Source organism: Falco cherrug, chromosome 7, assembly GCF_023634085.1.
Source record: "Falco cherrug isolate bFalChe1 chromosome 7, bFalChe1.pri, whole genome shotgun sequence".
NCBI lineage: Eukaryota > Metazoa > Chordata > Aves > Falconiformes > Falconidae > Falco > Falco cherrug.
In genome coordinates, this window is record NC_073703.1 from 63,662,212 (window position 1) to 63,680,007 (window position 17,796).

The window sequence follows — 17,796 nt, forward strand, 5'->3', positions numbered from 1 at the left end:
CTGGAGAATATTGTGAAGACAGGTGAAAAATATGCACCTGGGGAAGGTGGTGCATGGCCCCTCGTGTCCTCCACTAAGGCCTTCAGCATTCCTGTGCTAAATAATCGTGTGGTACCCGGCCTGTGGGCTGGAGTGGTGTTTGGAGGGTCTCTCTTTAGCAATTTGAGTTATCCATTGCATTACAGTAGTCATTTAAGTCACAGTGACCTCAGCAAGTATCACAACCTTATTGTGCTGTGAATCATGGAAACACATAATTAGGTGAAAGTCTCTGTCCTCAAGAGCTTATGAGCAGATGAAGCAGTAAGAGAGTAGCAGGAGGAAAGGAGACACCACGATGGAAAGACACTTGTTAAGAGGTTATCCAGTAAACACAGCTCAAACCCTGTAACTTCTTAGCCACAGTCCAGTGGCCCTTCCACTGCTTGCCATCTGCCTTGTTTCATTAAATAGATGTGGCTTTAAAAAAAAAAACAAAAACCCCCCCACAAAACGCCTAAGCAACTGACAGGCATTAGTAATTTAAATAATAATAAATTACAGTGCAATACCAGGCATTTTAATCTTTTTTTAAGGACCTGTAAGAACTATTCAGAGAATTAAATTTTTTTAAAAGTCACTTTAATGCTGTGTTAAAGATTGAGAATTTAAAACAGAACACTAAAAATGAAGGTTTCTCTCAGTGCTATTAACTGCCACAGCGTGCACGGTGTACACGTGCATTTAGGAGAGCTATGGCCATTACAGAGATCCTAATAATAATTATAACATCCTCACTGATGTAAAACACTTATTCTGACCTTCCCAAGCCTTTCACACTCATCCAGAGAGGGTGTTAAGCGCTGCTTTCCAGATTTCGTGTAATTCTACACTTGCTCAGTCCAAACGTTTGCCGACAGGCAGACGAGGGCAGGAAAAGTGTAATTTTCCTGGTTCTGCCATGTTGAAAGCTTTCCTCTGGCTCTGATGCTCCATGGCTCTGATCCTGCCTTAAAGAGAACATTATTAAAATGATTGCTGCAGCTCTCTCTAGGGAGCTTGCAACTATTTGCTCTAGCAAAAGAGAGATCACTCCCCTCCTTCGCTTCAATAGTTTGGAGAGGGAGGCACTTGCTACAATAAATGTTAGGGTACCCCATTAGTGTAACTCATCTGGGTAAGGTTCGCAGGAGTTTCACTAGCAAGTGTCAAAATATGATTAGCAAGCTATTTTGGTGGGACAGGACTGTGAAAATGGAGTGATATGGAAGTCAGGAAGAAAAATGCAGGGACATGAGAAGAATTCAAAAATAGGGGCTTAAAACCAGAGGAGAGGAGACCAAGGGAGGTAAGAAAGCACAGCTGGGAGGATGGCAAGGCACGGGCAGGAGGCTGGGGAGAATGCAAGAGAGCAAGGAACGCAGGCTGTTACAAATGCAGTTTGAGAAGAAAAATACTGAAAAAAAACCCAAAACAAAAGGGGAGCGAATAGGAATAAGTAGTGGTTTTCAGCAAGAAGGAGGTCAGAGCAAAGCCGAAGTTTCCTGAGCAGTGGGACCAGCCAGGGAAGCATGATTTTCCTTGCGGATGTGTCTCTCAAGATTGCATCATGTGTGGATTCTCTGATGCCTAACGGAGGCAGTGAGGTGCTTAACAGTGAGGGCACTAATTGGATTTCTTTCTTTTGTCAGCCAATTAACGGAACAAAATGTACAGGACTGTATTACCTGCCCTCTGCAAAGCTGCCTGGAACTGGCCTACAGGTTCCAAAGTCCCTGGGACACCCACATACACCTGTGGGTGGGCGGGAGGATGAGGTGGGGAATAGCTGAAATTGCAAATGGACTGAGCGATAGAGAAGGGGAAAACATTAGGAAAATGGGGATTTATGCCTGCTATTAATGCATTTAATTTGCTTTACTGCCATTTTCTTTCCTGGATTTACATTTAAAAAAAATAAAATTAATGAGGATCTATTTAAAGCCCTTCTCCCAAATCAGGCTGCCTTCACTGTGAGTGTCCGCACTGGTTGTTTCTGGGAAGAAAAATCTCCTGCTGCAGTTTTGTCTCCAGCACGCGATAGGAGAGACTCCGGGAGGTCCCCTGCCAGCTGCACCACCAAAACCTGCCTGGGACAGATACCGCAAAAGCCTTCTGGTCCTTCCATACTGGGATGAATTGCTGCTCTGTTACCGAAACGCTCCAGCTGGCTTTCTGCTGTCCTTCACTGCAAATTCCCATCTTGGTTTCTGCTGCAGTCACTCTCCCCTGGTGGAGGATCTTTTCTAGGGACCTCCTCATGACGGGATACTGTGGTTTGGATAATACTTGAATTTTTCCTGACATCCCTTTTTATTTTCACCTGGTCTATCCCAGATACCCTTCTATATTTCACTCCCTTTCTCAACAAAATTTCCTGATTGCCAGGCTGAAGGTGTCGTGTCAGGAGGTGTTAAATAGGGCAGAACTGACTGCTGATCCCTGGGATGGAGGGAGACCTCTCCCTCCAACACAGTACCTTTTTATGCATCATTATCCTTTATTTGTGGGTCTCCAGCCAATTTTTCATTCCATGTGGTGGCATAGCCAAGCCAATTTGAATTAATTTTGAGTAGGATTTATGTATCAAATCTTTACTAAAATCCAAATGTATCAAATCCGCCATGTTCCCGTCATCCACTAATTTCATAATTCTATTAAAAAAAGCAATCAGGTCTCTCCAGCATGATTTGTTCTTTATAAATCCCTAGTGCTGATACTTGTTTTCTTGTACCTAGGTGGTTAGTGAATTTCCCCCCCCAATTTTAATTCTATTATGTTACTTGCAATAGATATTCCTGATAACTCCAAATTTGCCACCCTCTTTTGTTTATGATCAATGGCATAATTCCTTTTCTTTAATCTATAGGCAGCATCCTAGTTTTTGTAACTTAACAAAATTATTATCCATGGTAAAAAAAAGTAATGTTTGTAATTTTCTTTGTAGCGGGTGGGTAGATGTCTCTTTGTCCTAAGTCCCCATCATGAAAACTTCAACGTACAGGCGGAGTGCTGTGTATTCCATGAGCCAAATGTGCTGTCAGTGAAACAAATGTGTGGAAATCATTAACTTCTTAAGTGAATCCAGTCAGGCTTTTTGCCTGGTAATATCCATTCTGGGCAATTGTTATTGCCTACTGAAGAAGTATCAGGAGAGTATTTGTACATGTATTTTATTATAGTGTTCATGAAAGTCTTAAACTGAAATGAAATAAAAATAGCATCCAAATAAGCTACATACAATTTATATACATATGCAAACTATAAGTATTATTGGGGAAGCTAACAAAAAGAACACTATCTTATCAGATCACTACATTAATTTAATCTCGGCATTGGCTTGGAGATCAGTCATGCCAAAATAATCAACCTCTATATATTCTGAGAATCCGTCCTGCTAAATTGGTTATAAATCCCAGCTTGGAGTTATACCAAAGTAAACAGAATCTGTACTTTGAAGGGGTATCTGATGTCTTTTAATGTCTAGCACCGACACAATTTCAAAATACCTTGATGTGGGGGAAGGTGTGGATAGATGCTCCGAACCAGCTGTCCCCGTACTCCTTTCCCCAGATCTGCAGGAGGTCCTGTTGGTGCGTTAGTTGAAAGACGGTGCTGAGGCAAACCTTTCGCTGCTTGTGCCTGACTTCTGCTGATGGATGGCAGATGGTTTGATACCTCCATGCCAGTCCCACATTTACCGAAGCGCCTTCTTCACTCTGGACTGACAGTCCTGCCTTGGAGGTACAGAGAGGTGGATCCTATGAAGGAGAAATTACTCTTTCCGAGGTAACCGGCTGCTCTCAGGGACTTGAGGAGACTAGTCCTGCTGGTGGCTTGCTGGTCTAAAAAGAAAGGTTTCCATCTCTTTGGTTCTTGTGGTTCTTGCTGTCTTGCAGCACCTTCAGTCAAATGAGGTATGAGGTCCCCCTTTGGACCCTTCAGTTTAATTTAAACAAGTTTGCAACAGGTCAGCACCACTGCATGTGAACATGAACAGTCTCACGTAAGCTAAGTGTTCAGAAATATTCTTTATTTTCTACAGCATGGAACCTGATGGCTTTCGGGTCTCCTTTTATCTCAAAATGTGAAAAGGCAGGACACATAAGAATAAGGTGGTTTGTTCTTATTTGGGTCAAATGTCTTGAAAAATTCCAGCATTTTGTGGAAAATTTCATCTCAAATTCCTACATAAATAATGGGAAAAATACTAACACAAAGGTCAGTCATTCAACATTTATTCATCAGCAAAATAAAAATACACTTAGGCTAATGATAAATTTTACAATTGCTATTTCTTCTGCTAACCTAAAATGAGATAAATATTCTTATTTTTCTTGCAAACAAGATAATTACAATAACCCTCTTAGTCCTGAGCAAGGCAGTCGATCAGGCAGCTTCTCTCCCAAAACCCAGGTACTGATAGAGAATAGTTACTGAAAAGCTCTTCAAGTCCAACTATGTTCAAAATTCTATAAAAAATCCGCACACCTGTGTACACTCTTCTGCTAACTGGCTTCTCAGGCACGTTAAGTTAAGCACGTGCATCAGTAATTTGTGCATCATGTACTGCATTTGGGTTGAAAGTGTAGGATTTTGATCCTGAGGTCTCATTTAAGCTTAAAATACGGGCTGGTTTGCTGGTGGTTGGGAGCTGTGTTGCTTATGCGGGCAGCGCCTGAAAAATAACCTTCTTTGAACTTCAGAACTGGGAAGTTGACCTGGTTGGTCTAACCGCGGGCTAAGAATATTTGTGGCAGACCCTGTGAATCTGGAAAAAAATTACTTCTGGAGCCAGACTTAATAGAAAGAGCTTATTTTTGGTGGCCACTCCCTCTATATGTTACAGAAAAAAATCATCCTGGGTATGAAGAAGAGCTGGGAGTCTTTCAGAAAACTCAGACCTAAGAAACCCTCCCTCAGATATGGGGTATCCATACTGTTTGGGCTCAGAGCAGTCCTCTTGGCCCGTTGTATTATCCCGCTCCACAAAGGTACCCAGGTGAAATGAAGACACTGGCGAATCAGCGGGTGGCTTTTTAAAAAGTCACTGGTTGCAGGCAGTGCTGTGAAGGGGTTCAGATGTAGCTTCTGCCGCACATGCAGTTATAAGGTAGGGGTCTGTGGCTGGGCCAGGGATGTTGGTGTTGAACAACAGCTCCTCTCTGCCAAATTGGAAGAGAACAGATGAAGATTCAAGAAAAAATTAGTATTTCAGATCAAACGCTCTTCCTCCTGAAATGGCCTGAGCTATGTCCAAAAAGGAAGGCAATGGAAAGGGCATCCCAAAAGAGCAAGCCGTGTCACCAGACTACACCGGAGCACAGTTCTCATCCAGGCAACACCAATGACTGCTTCACGTGATGGCTGGTGCAGCGTCTTACACCAGCATGGGCATCGGCCGCTGCATCCTTGCAACTACTTTGGTAATGCTCTGAAGTAGGAATAGCTTACCCTCTTCCTTGAAATCTGGAGACTTAATAAAACACTCCCACCTGCTGGAAGTCCAGGTTGCTTTTTCAAAAATGGTAGAGTTGCCTCCCATGGACAAATGGTTTGCTGAGACCTTCCCCTCCTCTTTGAATTCCCAAGAGCCAGAGGATTCCAAAGCCAAAAAATCGGACATAAAAAACAAATTAAATTCAGACAGGTTAGCCTGTCTTTGATCTCGGCAATAGTTTCCATTCTGTTAACTTATTTAGAAAGCCTGCGTGTGGTTTGTGGGGGGAATACTTGCCCTTCTACTGCTGTAAAACAGGCTTCTGGTATTTTATACTTCTCTTTGAGAACTGGTGTCTTTCCCAAAATTTTATCTCCAGCACTCACAGACTTAGTACAGAAAGGAGATGGCCTATATCTAATTAAATTCTGGATGTCCAAGAGACCCGTATTCAAATACCCGTAACTATCCATGAACATACACCAATAAACAGTCTTCCCGGCTGAAGTGACATCAGTTGAAGTCATAATATACTGCTGTGGGGTGGATCGCTCTGAAAAACCGCCTCTCAAATGAATGATCCTACAGTATCCCGTTTCATAGATCTGATAAAACAGTCCTAGCAAGGCTACTTACCCCTCCCTCAAGGATCCTACCTGTTGCTGCCTACCCAGAGCTTTACAGCTGTGTAAAATTCCTGGCTGTTAGAACTGACCCCCAAAGCCCGGAGTCAGCAATTTCCTTACAGACAGAAGGAGTGGGGAAGTCCTTATAGACTTGGTGGAGTGGGGCTTCTGGCTTCTAGTAATGACTTGGGAATTTAGGCAAATATTAAATATCAAAAAGGAAGTTTTCCTAAAGCTTAGGCCTTGGAAGGATCACAGTCCCCGTGAAACATTCCTCCTTCAGAAAGGCACTCAGCATCACAGTGTGGTGCTTGGTGGGAGAGGCTCTCTAAAGCAAGAGAGAGCTGTAAAGGTTCAGTGAGTTAAAACACAGAGAATGTACTTTTCCTGTCTGGGTCTAACTCAGACATCCCCTTAAAGATGGGCAACCACTTAATCTACCTGGGTCCTAGTGCTCCATCTGTAAACTGGTGATAACTTTAAGCAATCTCACAGAAAATGTATATGGTTAAATGTATCCCGGTTCATAAGACTCTCATGCACTATTGAGGGAATCTGTGTCAACACAGAAAAGAGGAAGAAATTCACTACTAGGTAGCCCGGTGCTATACCTAATGCTTAATATCATCGCACCAATGTATAGTCTTTGTATTTATGCTAGAAGGCAACAGCCTTGCAATAGTCAAGATGAGAAATGGCCAAGGTTTAGCCAATTTCAACAATGGATCTAGAGAGAAAGAGGAAACTACCTGTCTGGGCTCCTCCAAATAACTCCTCTCCTGGGTTCTAAGTGATAAATGCCATAATAAAAGTTGTCGGGGTGTTCTCCTCTCAAATACAACTGAAATTATGGGCACCTTCTCCGGAAAGAGACAGACATGGGAGAGGTTCTGAGCAGGTGAGCAAAATTTATTCGTCACATGGGTCCATTTGGCCTCCATACCGTGAATCATCACCAAGCCTGGGTGTCTTTAGGGTAGAAAGAAGGAACAACAAATGGGAGAAGGGTATTAAATAATGATTGCCATAGAGAGCAGTCAGCTTTACCCAACTCCATGAAATTTAAACAAGAGAGCGTAGAAAATGAAACACCAGTACATTTCAAAGGGATAAAGGGCAGTGGATAAGTTAGCTGTGGAATGTAATAGCAGGATATTGAAGCAAGTTGTTTAGCCGGGTTCCTAAAATCCACTGTCAGCAATAGGCAGATGAGACACCTCTAACTAATTTTCATCCCTTCTGATGGCACCAAGAACGTGAGGAGGGCACAGTGCTGTCAGAGGAGCCACAGGCAGAAGTAAGGCCAAAGCAAGGCAGAGGGATGATGCCAACGGGCGAAGGGAAGTATCCAAGAAGGCTGCAGTTACGATGCAGCTTCCTTTGCCTGAAGAGCCCCAGTGGTCAGGTCAGACAGTGGTTTATGATGATTTGGAGGATTCTTCACAGGGCTTCCATATGGGCACCCAGGAAGAGCTGCCTGCCATTTTGCCAGGAGGTGCCATTCCTTCCACTTGGGTTGTCCAAGCCTTCACTGCCAGTAGCAGTGCAAAGTACCTTGGTATGACGCCTGTGGCTGCTGGGACAGTCCAGCTGTTACAGTCTCCTGCAGTCAGCCTGCTCATGGCCGTGGCTTACTTTTAATTCAGCCTCTCTGCCCCTTTCTGTACTGGCTTACCACCAAATCCTGAACCAAGCTTAACAATCAGTTGTTACATCCTGGGGCAAGACTTCCAAAAGAGAAGATGAAGCCTAAGGATGGTGAGCACTTCCACAGCAACAAGAAACCACCACAAAACTTGGCCACCGCTTTGTGACCTTCACATCCTGCCTGACACAATTAGACAGCAGCAAGATATACAGTTTAAAAAGACCTCCACCTCCTTTTCTCCTCTCCTCAGCATTGCTAGGAACGTCCCAGACCTGCCAGCCCTCCGCTGGGGCTGCCTGTCCCCCAGGAGAAGAGTGGCTTCAAGGCCAGACCTCTGGCAGGTGGCAGCCACGTTTGGGTAACCTGCCTCGTGCTTGAGGAATATGGCGATGCTGGTTTTATGGTCAGGGCCCTGGGTTTAGGGCTCGGCTCTTCGATTTTCAGCATGGCCTTGCTGAGGTCATTCAGCCTCTCTGTGCAGGGATCCCGCCTGCTCCAGAAGGGAGGGAAAAGGGGAAATCTGTAAATCCAGAGGACATGCCCGCGGTCTGCAGTGAGGGAGATCGTACAGAATGTTAGGTGAACATCTCTCTGGCTGTCTCATCATCTGTAACAAACAACTGAGAAAAATCTTACTGAAAAAAATAATTCCCTGTTTTCAACCAGGAGTTGTATTCTCTATTGTAAATACGAAGGGACTAAGGGTGCCTTGCAATGGCACAGCGAGCGGGGGCACCTGCAGCCTGCCGGCAGCCATGGCGGGCTCCTGCTGGGGTGACAGACCCGTGGCACCGCGCTGCCACCGCAGACCCCTGCCGGGGCCGCGGGCACGGTGGGGACTGCTGGCTGAGCCAGTGGCGAGCTGCAGCCTTGGGAGCCCTCGTGCCACCCACGTCCCCCTTGTGCCACCCATGTCCCCCTTGTGCCACCCACATCCAACTCCCCTCCTACCTGCATGCTTGGCCATCTGCTCCGTGAGCCCCCACCCCAACATCCACCCCCAAACCCCTCTCCACCCGGAGCCTGCTTTATCACCGTGGGGACCCCACAGCCCCACAGCATCCCTCCCACCCTCTGGGCTGTCCGTGCTCCCCAAGCGCCTGCGGCCACGGCCCCGCTGTCCCATTGCGCAGCCCCACTTGTCCCCACCGCCCAGGTGAGCGGGCAGCGAGCGGGTGCCCGAGGGGGGCTGCACATCACCTGACCCCCTCCAGCCGATTCCCTCAGACAGGACGTCAAGTTAATGAGCCCTCAGGCCTGTAATTAGCTGTCAATTACCTCAAATTAATCAACTCCTCGCCTAATTAAGCATAATCGGCAGGTGGGCAGAAAACGGGCCATTGTGCGGGAGCCATGAGAAAAGCATGGCTGGCAAACTTGGTTAGGATCAGCGGCGCATTCCCGGACGCCGCGCCACCGACACCCGGGCGCCCGCCCCACTCGCGGGCACCCTGGCCCCTCTGTCCCCCCCCTCGGGCCCGAGCCCGCCGCGGCGGGGCAGCGTGGTGGCGGGGGGACGGGGCCACCGGAGCAAGGGCTGGGGGCTCCCCTGCGCCCCACGGCGTGGGGCAGCCCCTGGGCACTGCCTGGGGGGCCCAGCCAGCGGAAAGCTGTGGCGTGGGTTTAGGGTGGTGGGTTTTCCTTGCTTGGTATTTGCACTGCCGTGCCTTAATGGATCATCTCGCCCTCCCCATTTTCTCTCCTTGTTGCCTGCTTTTAGTGTCTCTCTGAGAAGGGGGGGCTGAAACACACCCCGCGTTCACTGACCCAGGCCCACCCCCGTTACGAGCACACCCGCTCAACGGCGTGAAGATACGTGCAGGTGGAAAACAGGTGTTTGTTACTACCTGTAAAAATGAGTCACGTTGCATTAATTTTCCTGTGGAATTAATACAACCTAGCAAAACCCACCCCCACCCTCCAGAGCCCTGTTTGGCGGAGGAGAGGCATTCCCTGCCAGGGCCGGGGTGGGAGCAGGGCTCCTGCCAGCTCTCAGATGTCACCGGAGCGCAGGATGGGATCTGCTCGGCCTCCACGTCCCGCACCCTGTCCGCCGAACCCCAGCCTGACTTAAACACAAACAGTATCTTCCTGAGCCATGGAGAAAGTCTGAGGGAAATGCAATTTCATGGTAAAAGTATTGTGCGCAATATTAAAGTGAAAGGTTTTGATCATGCCAGGAAAGTCCTTTCTTTTTTTCTTTTTTTTTCTTTTTTTTTTTTTTTTTTTTTTTATGTAGCCAGATTATCACCCAGCGCGCTGGATTTACGCTGCATTAGTGATCGTCGAGATTAAAGCAGAATCCCTGGATAACAAACAGGAACACAAGACGTCAATTTATGACATAATAGCAATAGTAATGCAACAATAATCATAGTCCAGAGAAGAGGGATGCGGCGGCGAGTGAGTCAGATCTCTCGGCTCTGAAGAGACTAGCTGCCTGCACCGGAGCGGCTCTGATTAAAAATCCTCTGCTGTGTCCAGAAGGATGATTTTATACTTTGTTCCTGACAGAGAGGAAAAGCAACAGCCCAGCACAGGTCTGGCAGATCTGCTGCATGAAACAACCAGCAAGTAGAGGGGCAGGTTAGGAGATGCAACCTGCCCCCTTGACCCTGCTAAGCGTCTGTGCCGGTCCCAAAAGCCCCCTGGACCTCTCGAGAGAAGGTGCACATCAAATGTGGCATGTCTATGCCTGTAGCTATGTGGAGCACAAGCCCCGAGAAGAGAGGCTGCAGCAGCCCCTGCCCTGCAAAGGGTGTCATCAGGTGCCGAGAGAGGGGCTGCGGTCCGGCCATGCTGGAGAACCAGCCGGATCCTGGCAGCTGGCCTGGCCCCAGGGATTAGAGGCTCCCCCACCTTCCCGGCTCACACGGTGGCACATGCTGCAGCCAGGGCCACGAGGCCCCTCTGTTTTTTTCTGCCTGCCCTGTTCTCAGTCGAGTGCTTATTACTGCAGCAGGAGGTTTGGGCAGGGACCCCTCTGCACACATAATGCAGGAGCCCGTGAGATGCTGGGGGATGCATGTCCCCTCTGTCCCTTTGGCAAAACCACCACTTTCCAGAGCTTCTCCTGCACCTGCCATCTCAGGGTGATCTCTCGTCCCTCCTGGGGGAACAGCTCTTTTCTGGGGAATTAGGAACCACACCAGTATCCTCACTTCCCTCGATTTATGAGTGCTGTTCTTCCAGGCCCCCCTCTCCATCATATGTCTTCCTTTGGCTGAAGCACTGGCCCCGCTCTTTGGGGTCCATCAGCACATTCCTGAGGACCAGGTTGGGAGGGACGTGCTGCACAGTGGTGTCATGGATGATGACATGAGCTGTAGGTGAACAGCACTTTCCTGCAGCTCCCTCTTTATTTATGGGCATGCTGCAGATGCACATTGATTTCACCGGCTCATTCCCATTTAGAGCTGGAGCACTCAAATGACTTACATCAAGGTTGACTAAGCATTTCTATTATCAGCTGCCTTCTTAATCACTCATAACTCTTTCAGTCTGGGAGTGTGAAGTTCTCCAGATCTGATCTCCATCCAAAGAAGCGGTGGTTGCTTTAACTGTGCTGTGTTTGAGCAAAAAGAGCTCAGGTGTTTATGAGGTTAAGTGCCCAAGCCACAAACCCCTCATCCCATTATAAATCCCAAACTCTTATCTTTGTGGAAATTACAAAAAAACCAAACCAAACCAAAACCCAACAAAAAAACCAACAGAGAAGCAGGCGGTAGAAATCTGTTAGGGCTGGACTGATGGAGCAGCTTTCAATGATCCACTGAAAATCAATTGCACCAGGGCTGAGTTGTTACAGGTCGAAAAATTGTGCTGAGAGAGGCAGTGTTAATGCTGGTGGGGCGCTGCTGCCGCTGCCGCTGCTGCTGAGGCTGCTGCGGCTGCTGCTGCTCCCTTGAGACCTCCCTGCCGATGGGGCTGCATGGCAAGCAAACGTGCAAGGCACTTTATAGCCGAGCGCTGCCTTGCTGGGGAAGCCAAGGGCCTGGGTGGGACACACATGGCCACCTCTTAGGGGAGCACACCTGGAGCCTGGCCACGGGCCGGGGAGGTACCTCCTGGAGAAGAGGAGGAAGGGTACAGGGGCAGCACCGGCGTAGATCAGAGGAATCCAGTGGCTATTCAGGTAAGAGGCAGAAAAAGAAAAATTTATTCCTGTCCCTGCCATTGTTCGAACCTTACTGGCCACTCCAGTGGTACCAGACTCTGCTGTCCTGCAGGCAGTGCCCCAGCTGGGAAAATGCTCTTCTCCTCACTACCGTCATAACAAACACACAAAAAAAAGCTGGGTAAGCAATGAAGCTGTGCCATTTTCTGAGTTTGAAAAAGCAAAACCTGTAACTATTTCATTAATTGTTTTGGCCAATGAACCAGAAACAACAGTAGGGAATTCACAACAACCCACATGGCTTTCTGTCTGTACGCAGTACTGGGTGTTCGTCAGGACCATGACCACCACCACCTCGTTTACTTTGAGCAATGCCATAACATTGAGGCTGGCCACGTTTTGGTGCCATAACATCGAGGCTGGCCACGTTTTGGTTTGGTTGTTTCTTGCTGCATTGTCCTGGCAAGTAGCAGAAGTGGTTTGAGGGGAAGACACTGCTGCTCTAACCAGCCGATCCTAGGAAAGCCATGAGCTTGTCTGGACTTGACAGCTGATCAGACCAAGGTGAAGAGTGAGCTCTTCCTGACCAACGCTCTGTGCAGCTCTACCCCAAAGTTATAAAAATAAAGCACTCAGGTTAGAAAGAACTTACAATGTGCATCATGAGTCTCCTATGCCTGTTGATTACAATGCAATCTTCAGTCACGTATCTACAGTGCCGCAGTCTCTCCCCGGTCATGCGTGAAACTAACTTCAGCGATAACTGGGTAACCTCACTGAAAACAATGGCCAGCCTGCCCTGGCCAAGGGTTTTGGGCTTGCCTAGAGCCGGCTGCCTGTCCTCAGCTCCTGCTGGCCCTGGGCCCCATGGAAAGGTGCACAGCAGCCTGTCAGCATCAGGCACTTAAGAAAACCATGAAAAAAGGTCACAAATTTCATAACCATTCAGTGCCATGTGGCAGCACCTGGTGAACAGCCTCATCCAGGCACTGAGGGTATGCGCACACGTGTGCATGCAAGTCTGCTTAGCAAGGTGCAAGCATGCCGTGCTGCTGGGAGGGAGCCACCACCTGGGGTCTGGGAGCAGCTGTGCCTGAGCCAGGAGCCCTGAGGGTGACCAAGACATGAGGCTGGCTGTGGAGATGCTCCCGCAGAGCTCCACGCTGCCAGGCTGGAGCCGGCTGCCAGCCAGAGCAAACCTGCATCTGTCCCTGCTTGTCTGTGTAGACACGCACTTAATAACCAATTACTGCTTCCCAGAGCAAGTTTCTAGGCTTCATTATATTTTCACTTGTCTTGCAGGGGATACAGCAAAGCGCTCTGATAAATGAAGAGAAAGGGCGGCTCGCTTTGCAGGGGATTTATGTGACAGTCTCTCTCTCTGCCCAGGAAATCCTTCATGCCGTTCCTCATGGTTAGCATCCCCAGCCAGCTGTGGACAGGGTGCACTGCACCCACCCGGGGAGCTGGCAGAGGAGTGCACCATCGCTGTCCCTGCGCTCTCACCAGCAGCCTTCGCCCGGGGCGGCGGCAGAGTTACCCAGCCGGATCTGAGTGCTACTGAAAGACAGACACCGCGCTGGTTTGTTCCCAGTGTTGCTCCAGTGACCTCAACTACCCTTCCCAACCGGGGTGGCCTCCAGGAGACCCTTGCATGAGGAGCCGTCAGCGCATCACTGCCCAGGTCCCTGCGTGTGGGCGCTGCACAGCCCCTGTGCATCCCAGTCCCTCACCCACCGCAGATGCTGAAGGCGGCGGGGTCTGTCGGTGGGGCCATGATGCTGGATGGAGACACCATTGCTAAGGGAGCAGAGGCCATGGATGGCCCCAGGCTAGAAGCCACGCACTTGAAGGCAGCAGCCGGTGTGGGGCACGCTGGCGTCCCGAGGCCATGGCGGGGAGCGAGCAGGCACCATATGGAAGGTGCCGCCAAACGAGGCCGTTGAAGCAAAGGCTGCAAATGAGTTTAGTAGACAGCCAGACATTTTGAGGAGGGGGGAGGTAGAGGGGGGGGGCAGAGGAGAGCAGGAGGAAGGGAGAGCCCGGCGCTGTGGCTGAGAGGGACCCTCCAGGGTACACAGCCATGGTGGGCAGTGCTCCCTTTCCCCGCCACCCCGCACCTTCTTCTGATGCCCTAACTTTAAGATCCCTCAAAGGGAAGAGGGGACCAAGGTGTCGCGGCCCCTTCTTTGTTTTTAATTACTTCCCATTTTAATCTTGATTTGCACGTCGATCTCTCAGAACTGGGCCAGGGACTCTACAAAGCCCTCGTCAGCAACTCCCCCAATAATAAACAGGAAAAGGCTTAAGGGGCAAATCACTTGCATGTTAATGAGACTGTTTGCTGGAGTCAAGAGAGAAAACAGCAAACAAACAAATGGACTGAATTCCAGCGGCAGCTGTTTGCTCCTTAATCTCGGCTCGTCAGAGCTGCCCTTTGATGGGACACAATCTACACAAACGATTGTGCTAAATCTTCTAATCTACGTCCTCATTATTACATCCCTTCTTACGCATGTAAATCAGGGACAAACTCATTTTAATATGTAGATAGATTATGGAAGGGAAGGGGAGGGGATTGGAGGGGAAAGGAGCTGCTGGTGGCGTCTGCGCCTGCCGGTTTCGGGTTTGGAGGGGTGTTAATGAGGAGCGCAGGGAGGGGAGCTGTCTGCTCAGACCCCCAGGGTACCAGGAGGAGGAGGAGGAGGAAGAGGAGGACCTGTTGTCAGGGCAAAATGGGGGTATAAAGAGGCAAGGACAGTGGTGCTGGGATGCTGGAGACGACAGGGGTGTGGGGCAGCATTGGCAAGGCGATGTAACGAGGCGCTGGGGAGGACCTCACCCTGGCATCCTCCCAAGCCCTCTGCCCGTGCACTCAGCCCTTGGCTGTGTGGAGGTGGGATGCTGGAGGAGGGCTTGGTGGTGCACAGGAGGGTTTGGCTGCGGTATAGCGAGGTGCCAGGGCCACACTGCAGGGACATGCCAGGGCACAGGTCCCACATCTCCTCAACCTGCCCATTCCTGGCACTGATAGTGGACTGAGGATCAGAGCAACCAGCTTCACCCAGCCTGGAGTAGCAGGCTAACAACTCAGGCTGCAGAGTCCAGGGATGCAGCCTATGCTGCCTTCAAATGAATGACGTTAGAGCTACGGTTGTGATCTTTAATAATAGAGTTGCTTTTACACCAAACACAACTGTGGCAAAAAGAGCTCTCCTGCATTTCCCTGCCTCTGGCATCTCCTAAGCCAACTGCCAACTTGCAACCTACCCTTTAACTTTCTTCTCCCACCGGAACAAGGTGGAAGAACAGCAAGATTGTGAAGCACCAGCCTTATTTATTTACTTGAGCCACCTCATCCTCCTCTGCTCCAGGAGTGGCAGCCTCCTGGTAAAATAGGAAAAGATATTTTAAAAACAACCTGGTTAGTTCATTATTTTTTTCCCCCATTGACCTCACACCTGTGAGGGAAAGATGCAGAAGATAAGCAGTGGGTCGGAGTACAAAAAGCGAGTCTAGAAGAACAGCAGAGGTATGCAGGAACATAATCAGGAAGGCCAAGCATAAAATAAGTTTGCAAGTAGCAGGATAATCAAAGGGAACAAGAAATCATTCTGTAAATTCATTAGTAGCAAGAGGGAGACTAAGCAAAATATTGGATCACTGCTCAATAGGGAGTGAGGATTATTGACAGAGGATGGTATTAGAGAAACTAAGTGATAAAGAGGTAAGATCTTGGCATAGAATAAGGAAAGAGTATGGTAGAGGAAATGTTATTGAATTAGATGGATTCAGATTTATTGGGTGTAATGAGCTTCATTGTGGGTACTTAGAGATTTATTTGGCTACAGCAGCCTCAGAGTCAGTAGTGGCTGTCTTCCAGAACATGTAGAGATGTGGTGGAGTGCAGGAAAACCACAGGCATTGCTCTTTAAAAAGTGAAGGAAAGGGCGATGGGTAATTATGGACTGATCAGCTTAATTCCCATTCCCATTAAAATTCTAGAATAAATCACCAAGTTATCTCTAAATATCAAAGGCAAAATGAGGCAATCAATTGCATTCAGTGTGGATTTGTTGAGGATCAGTCCCTTCCAGTCACACTAATTTCTTGCTGTCACAAGGCAACAGGTCTTGTAGATAAAGAAGGAACAGAAGATGTTGCATATCTTTATTTCAAATAAGCTGTTCAGGCTTCATTTTAAAAGCTATCCTTATGAGTAAACTAGGGAAATATAAATTAGCAGAAACTACTGTTAGATAGATAAAAAAATCATTTGAACAACTGTGCTCAGCGAATAGTCCTCAGTGGTTTACTATCAAAATAATGGATGTATTGAAAATAGCTCCACAGAGATCTTCTGGGTCTGGTTCTGCTCACTGATTTAATTAACAGCATGGGTGACAAAAGAGAGAGTGGGCACATCAGGAAGACACAGACCTGGCACTTTAAGTACACCGGAGGACAGGCTTAGCATTCAAAATAATCCTGGCAAATTGGGAAAATGGTTGAAAAAACATAGATGAAAGTCAGTAAGAAACCATGCAAAGAACGTCGGTGATGCAGAAAAAATGAAATGCATAAACAGGGACTGGAAAACAACTTGTTAGGCGCAATCCTTCCAAAAAAGCACTAGGGGTTAGAATGGATTACAAGCCCTGTCAAAAATAGTATGCTGCTGCAAAAAAGCAAACCTCCTAGTGCAAGGAATAAATATGACTACAGCTGTCAAGACCTCTGGAAATTGTCTCTCCTTCAAATCAGCATTGGTGAGACTTTAGGTGGTGGTTTGAGCCCAGTTTTGGCGTTGTCTTTCGATGTGGACCCCTTGGAGGGTGTCCAAAGGAGGGCAGCGAGAATGGTCGCAGACCTGAGACATGTACTGCAAAGAAAAACTGAAAGCAGTGTGTCGTGTACCTTGAAGAGGGAAGACCAAGAGAGGATAAAAGAAAATCCCCAGGCAGGAAAATTGTAAAGGGAGAGGGGAAAATCTGTCCTCTGTGCCCACAGCAGGCAGGTAAGTCCACAGGAGATTGTATCAAGAAAGGTCTGTGTTAGACATTAGGAGAAAAATTAAGAAAAAGGAGGGAGAGGCCAGAGAAAGACTGCAAGGGAGGCACTGGAAGAGGTTGCTTAGTGCTTGTCCATCTGCCAAGAATGAGACAGGCATAGCTGCTCACGCCGCGAGGCAGAGACGGCCTTCTCCAGGTCGCTTCCAGTCCCAGTTTTCTCACAACTGCATCTCCTCATTTCTGACATCCACCACCTAACCTTCAGCAACACTGGAGATGGAAGCACACAGGGAGAGATGAGGCACAAGGAAGTGCTGCTGGTTCACTGAACACATCGCTGCTGTCCTCGCTCGCACCCCAGCGTATGCTTACCAACCAGGAACAGTGACAGGATGGAGACCTGAGAGATGACGGAAACCTGAGAGATGACTGAACTCTTGAGATGGACAAAGTGTTGGCCTCAACCACCTTCTGGGATCTGGCTAAAAGGAAAGGGCAGGTGCATGCCACCCGGCTCACTGCCATGCCAGCCCATGACTGACTGAGCATTGCAGTGAGAGTTAAAACAGTGGTGTGAGCATCTGCCTCTGCATCACCACCAGATGACCCACCTGCCTGCTGGTACTGTTCCAACCTGCTAGAAAATCTAAATCAAGCAATGGCTTGAAGACTTACTATAAACTGCCTATATACCTGCATAGAAGTATATATTTCTGCAACATTTCCCTGGGGAAATCTTGGGAGGTTGGAAATATATAAGGCTGGAATGAGTATCCACCTCAAGTCACAGAGTTTCAGGCAAAGGCTGGAAATTTTTTCCTTGCTCCTTTCTCTTTGCACCCAGCTGTTTTCATTCTGTATGTTCATCCTCTGTCACCTTCTTTCCTTGCCCCCAGGCAAGCTGTTCATAAAGAGAATTGTAGAATCATAGAATC

General features: G+C 48.2%; 1 protein-coding gene across 2 annotated transcripts in view; it reads left to right on the plus strand.

The window, feature by feature from the left end:
- LIN52 (lin-52 DREAM MuvB core complex component) overlaps positions 1-8,653 on the plus strand; it is a 62,177-nt gene extending 53,524 nt beyond the window's left edge. Inside the window, exon 6 of one of the 2 annotated variants that reach the window (XM_055715797.1) lies at positions 2,053-8,653. In XM_055715797.1, coding sequence (XP_055571772.1) covers positions 2,053-2,156 — 104 coding nt within the window. In that variant the 3' untranslated portion in view covers positions 2,157-8,653. Of the gene's footprint in view, positions 1-1,979 lie in introns of both variants that reach the window. The other variant, XM_055715798.1, reaches the window with a different exon arrangement.
- The last annotated feature ends 9,143 nt before the right edge of the window (positions 8,654-17,796 follow it).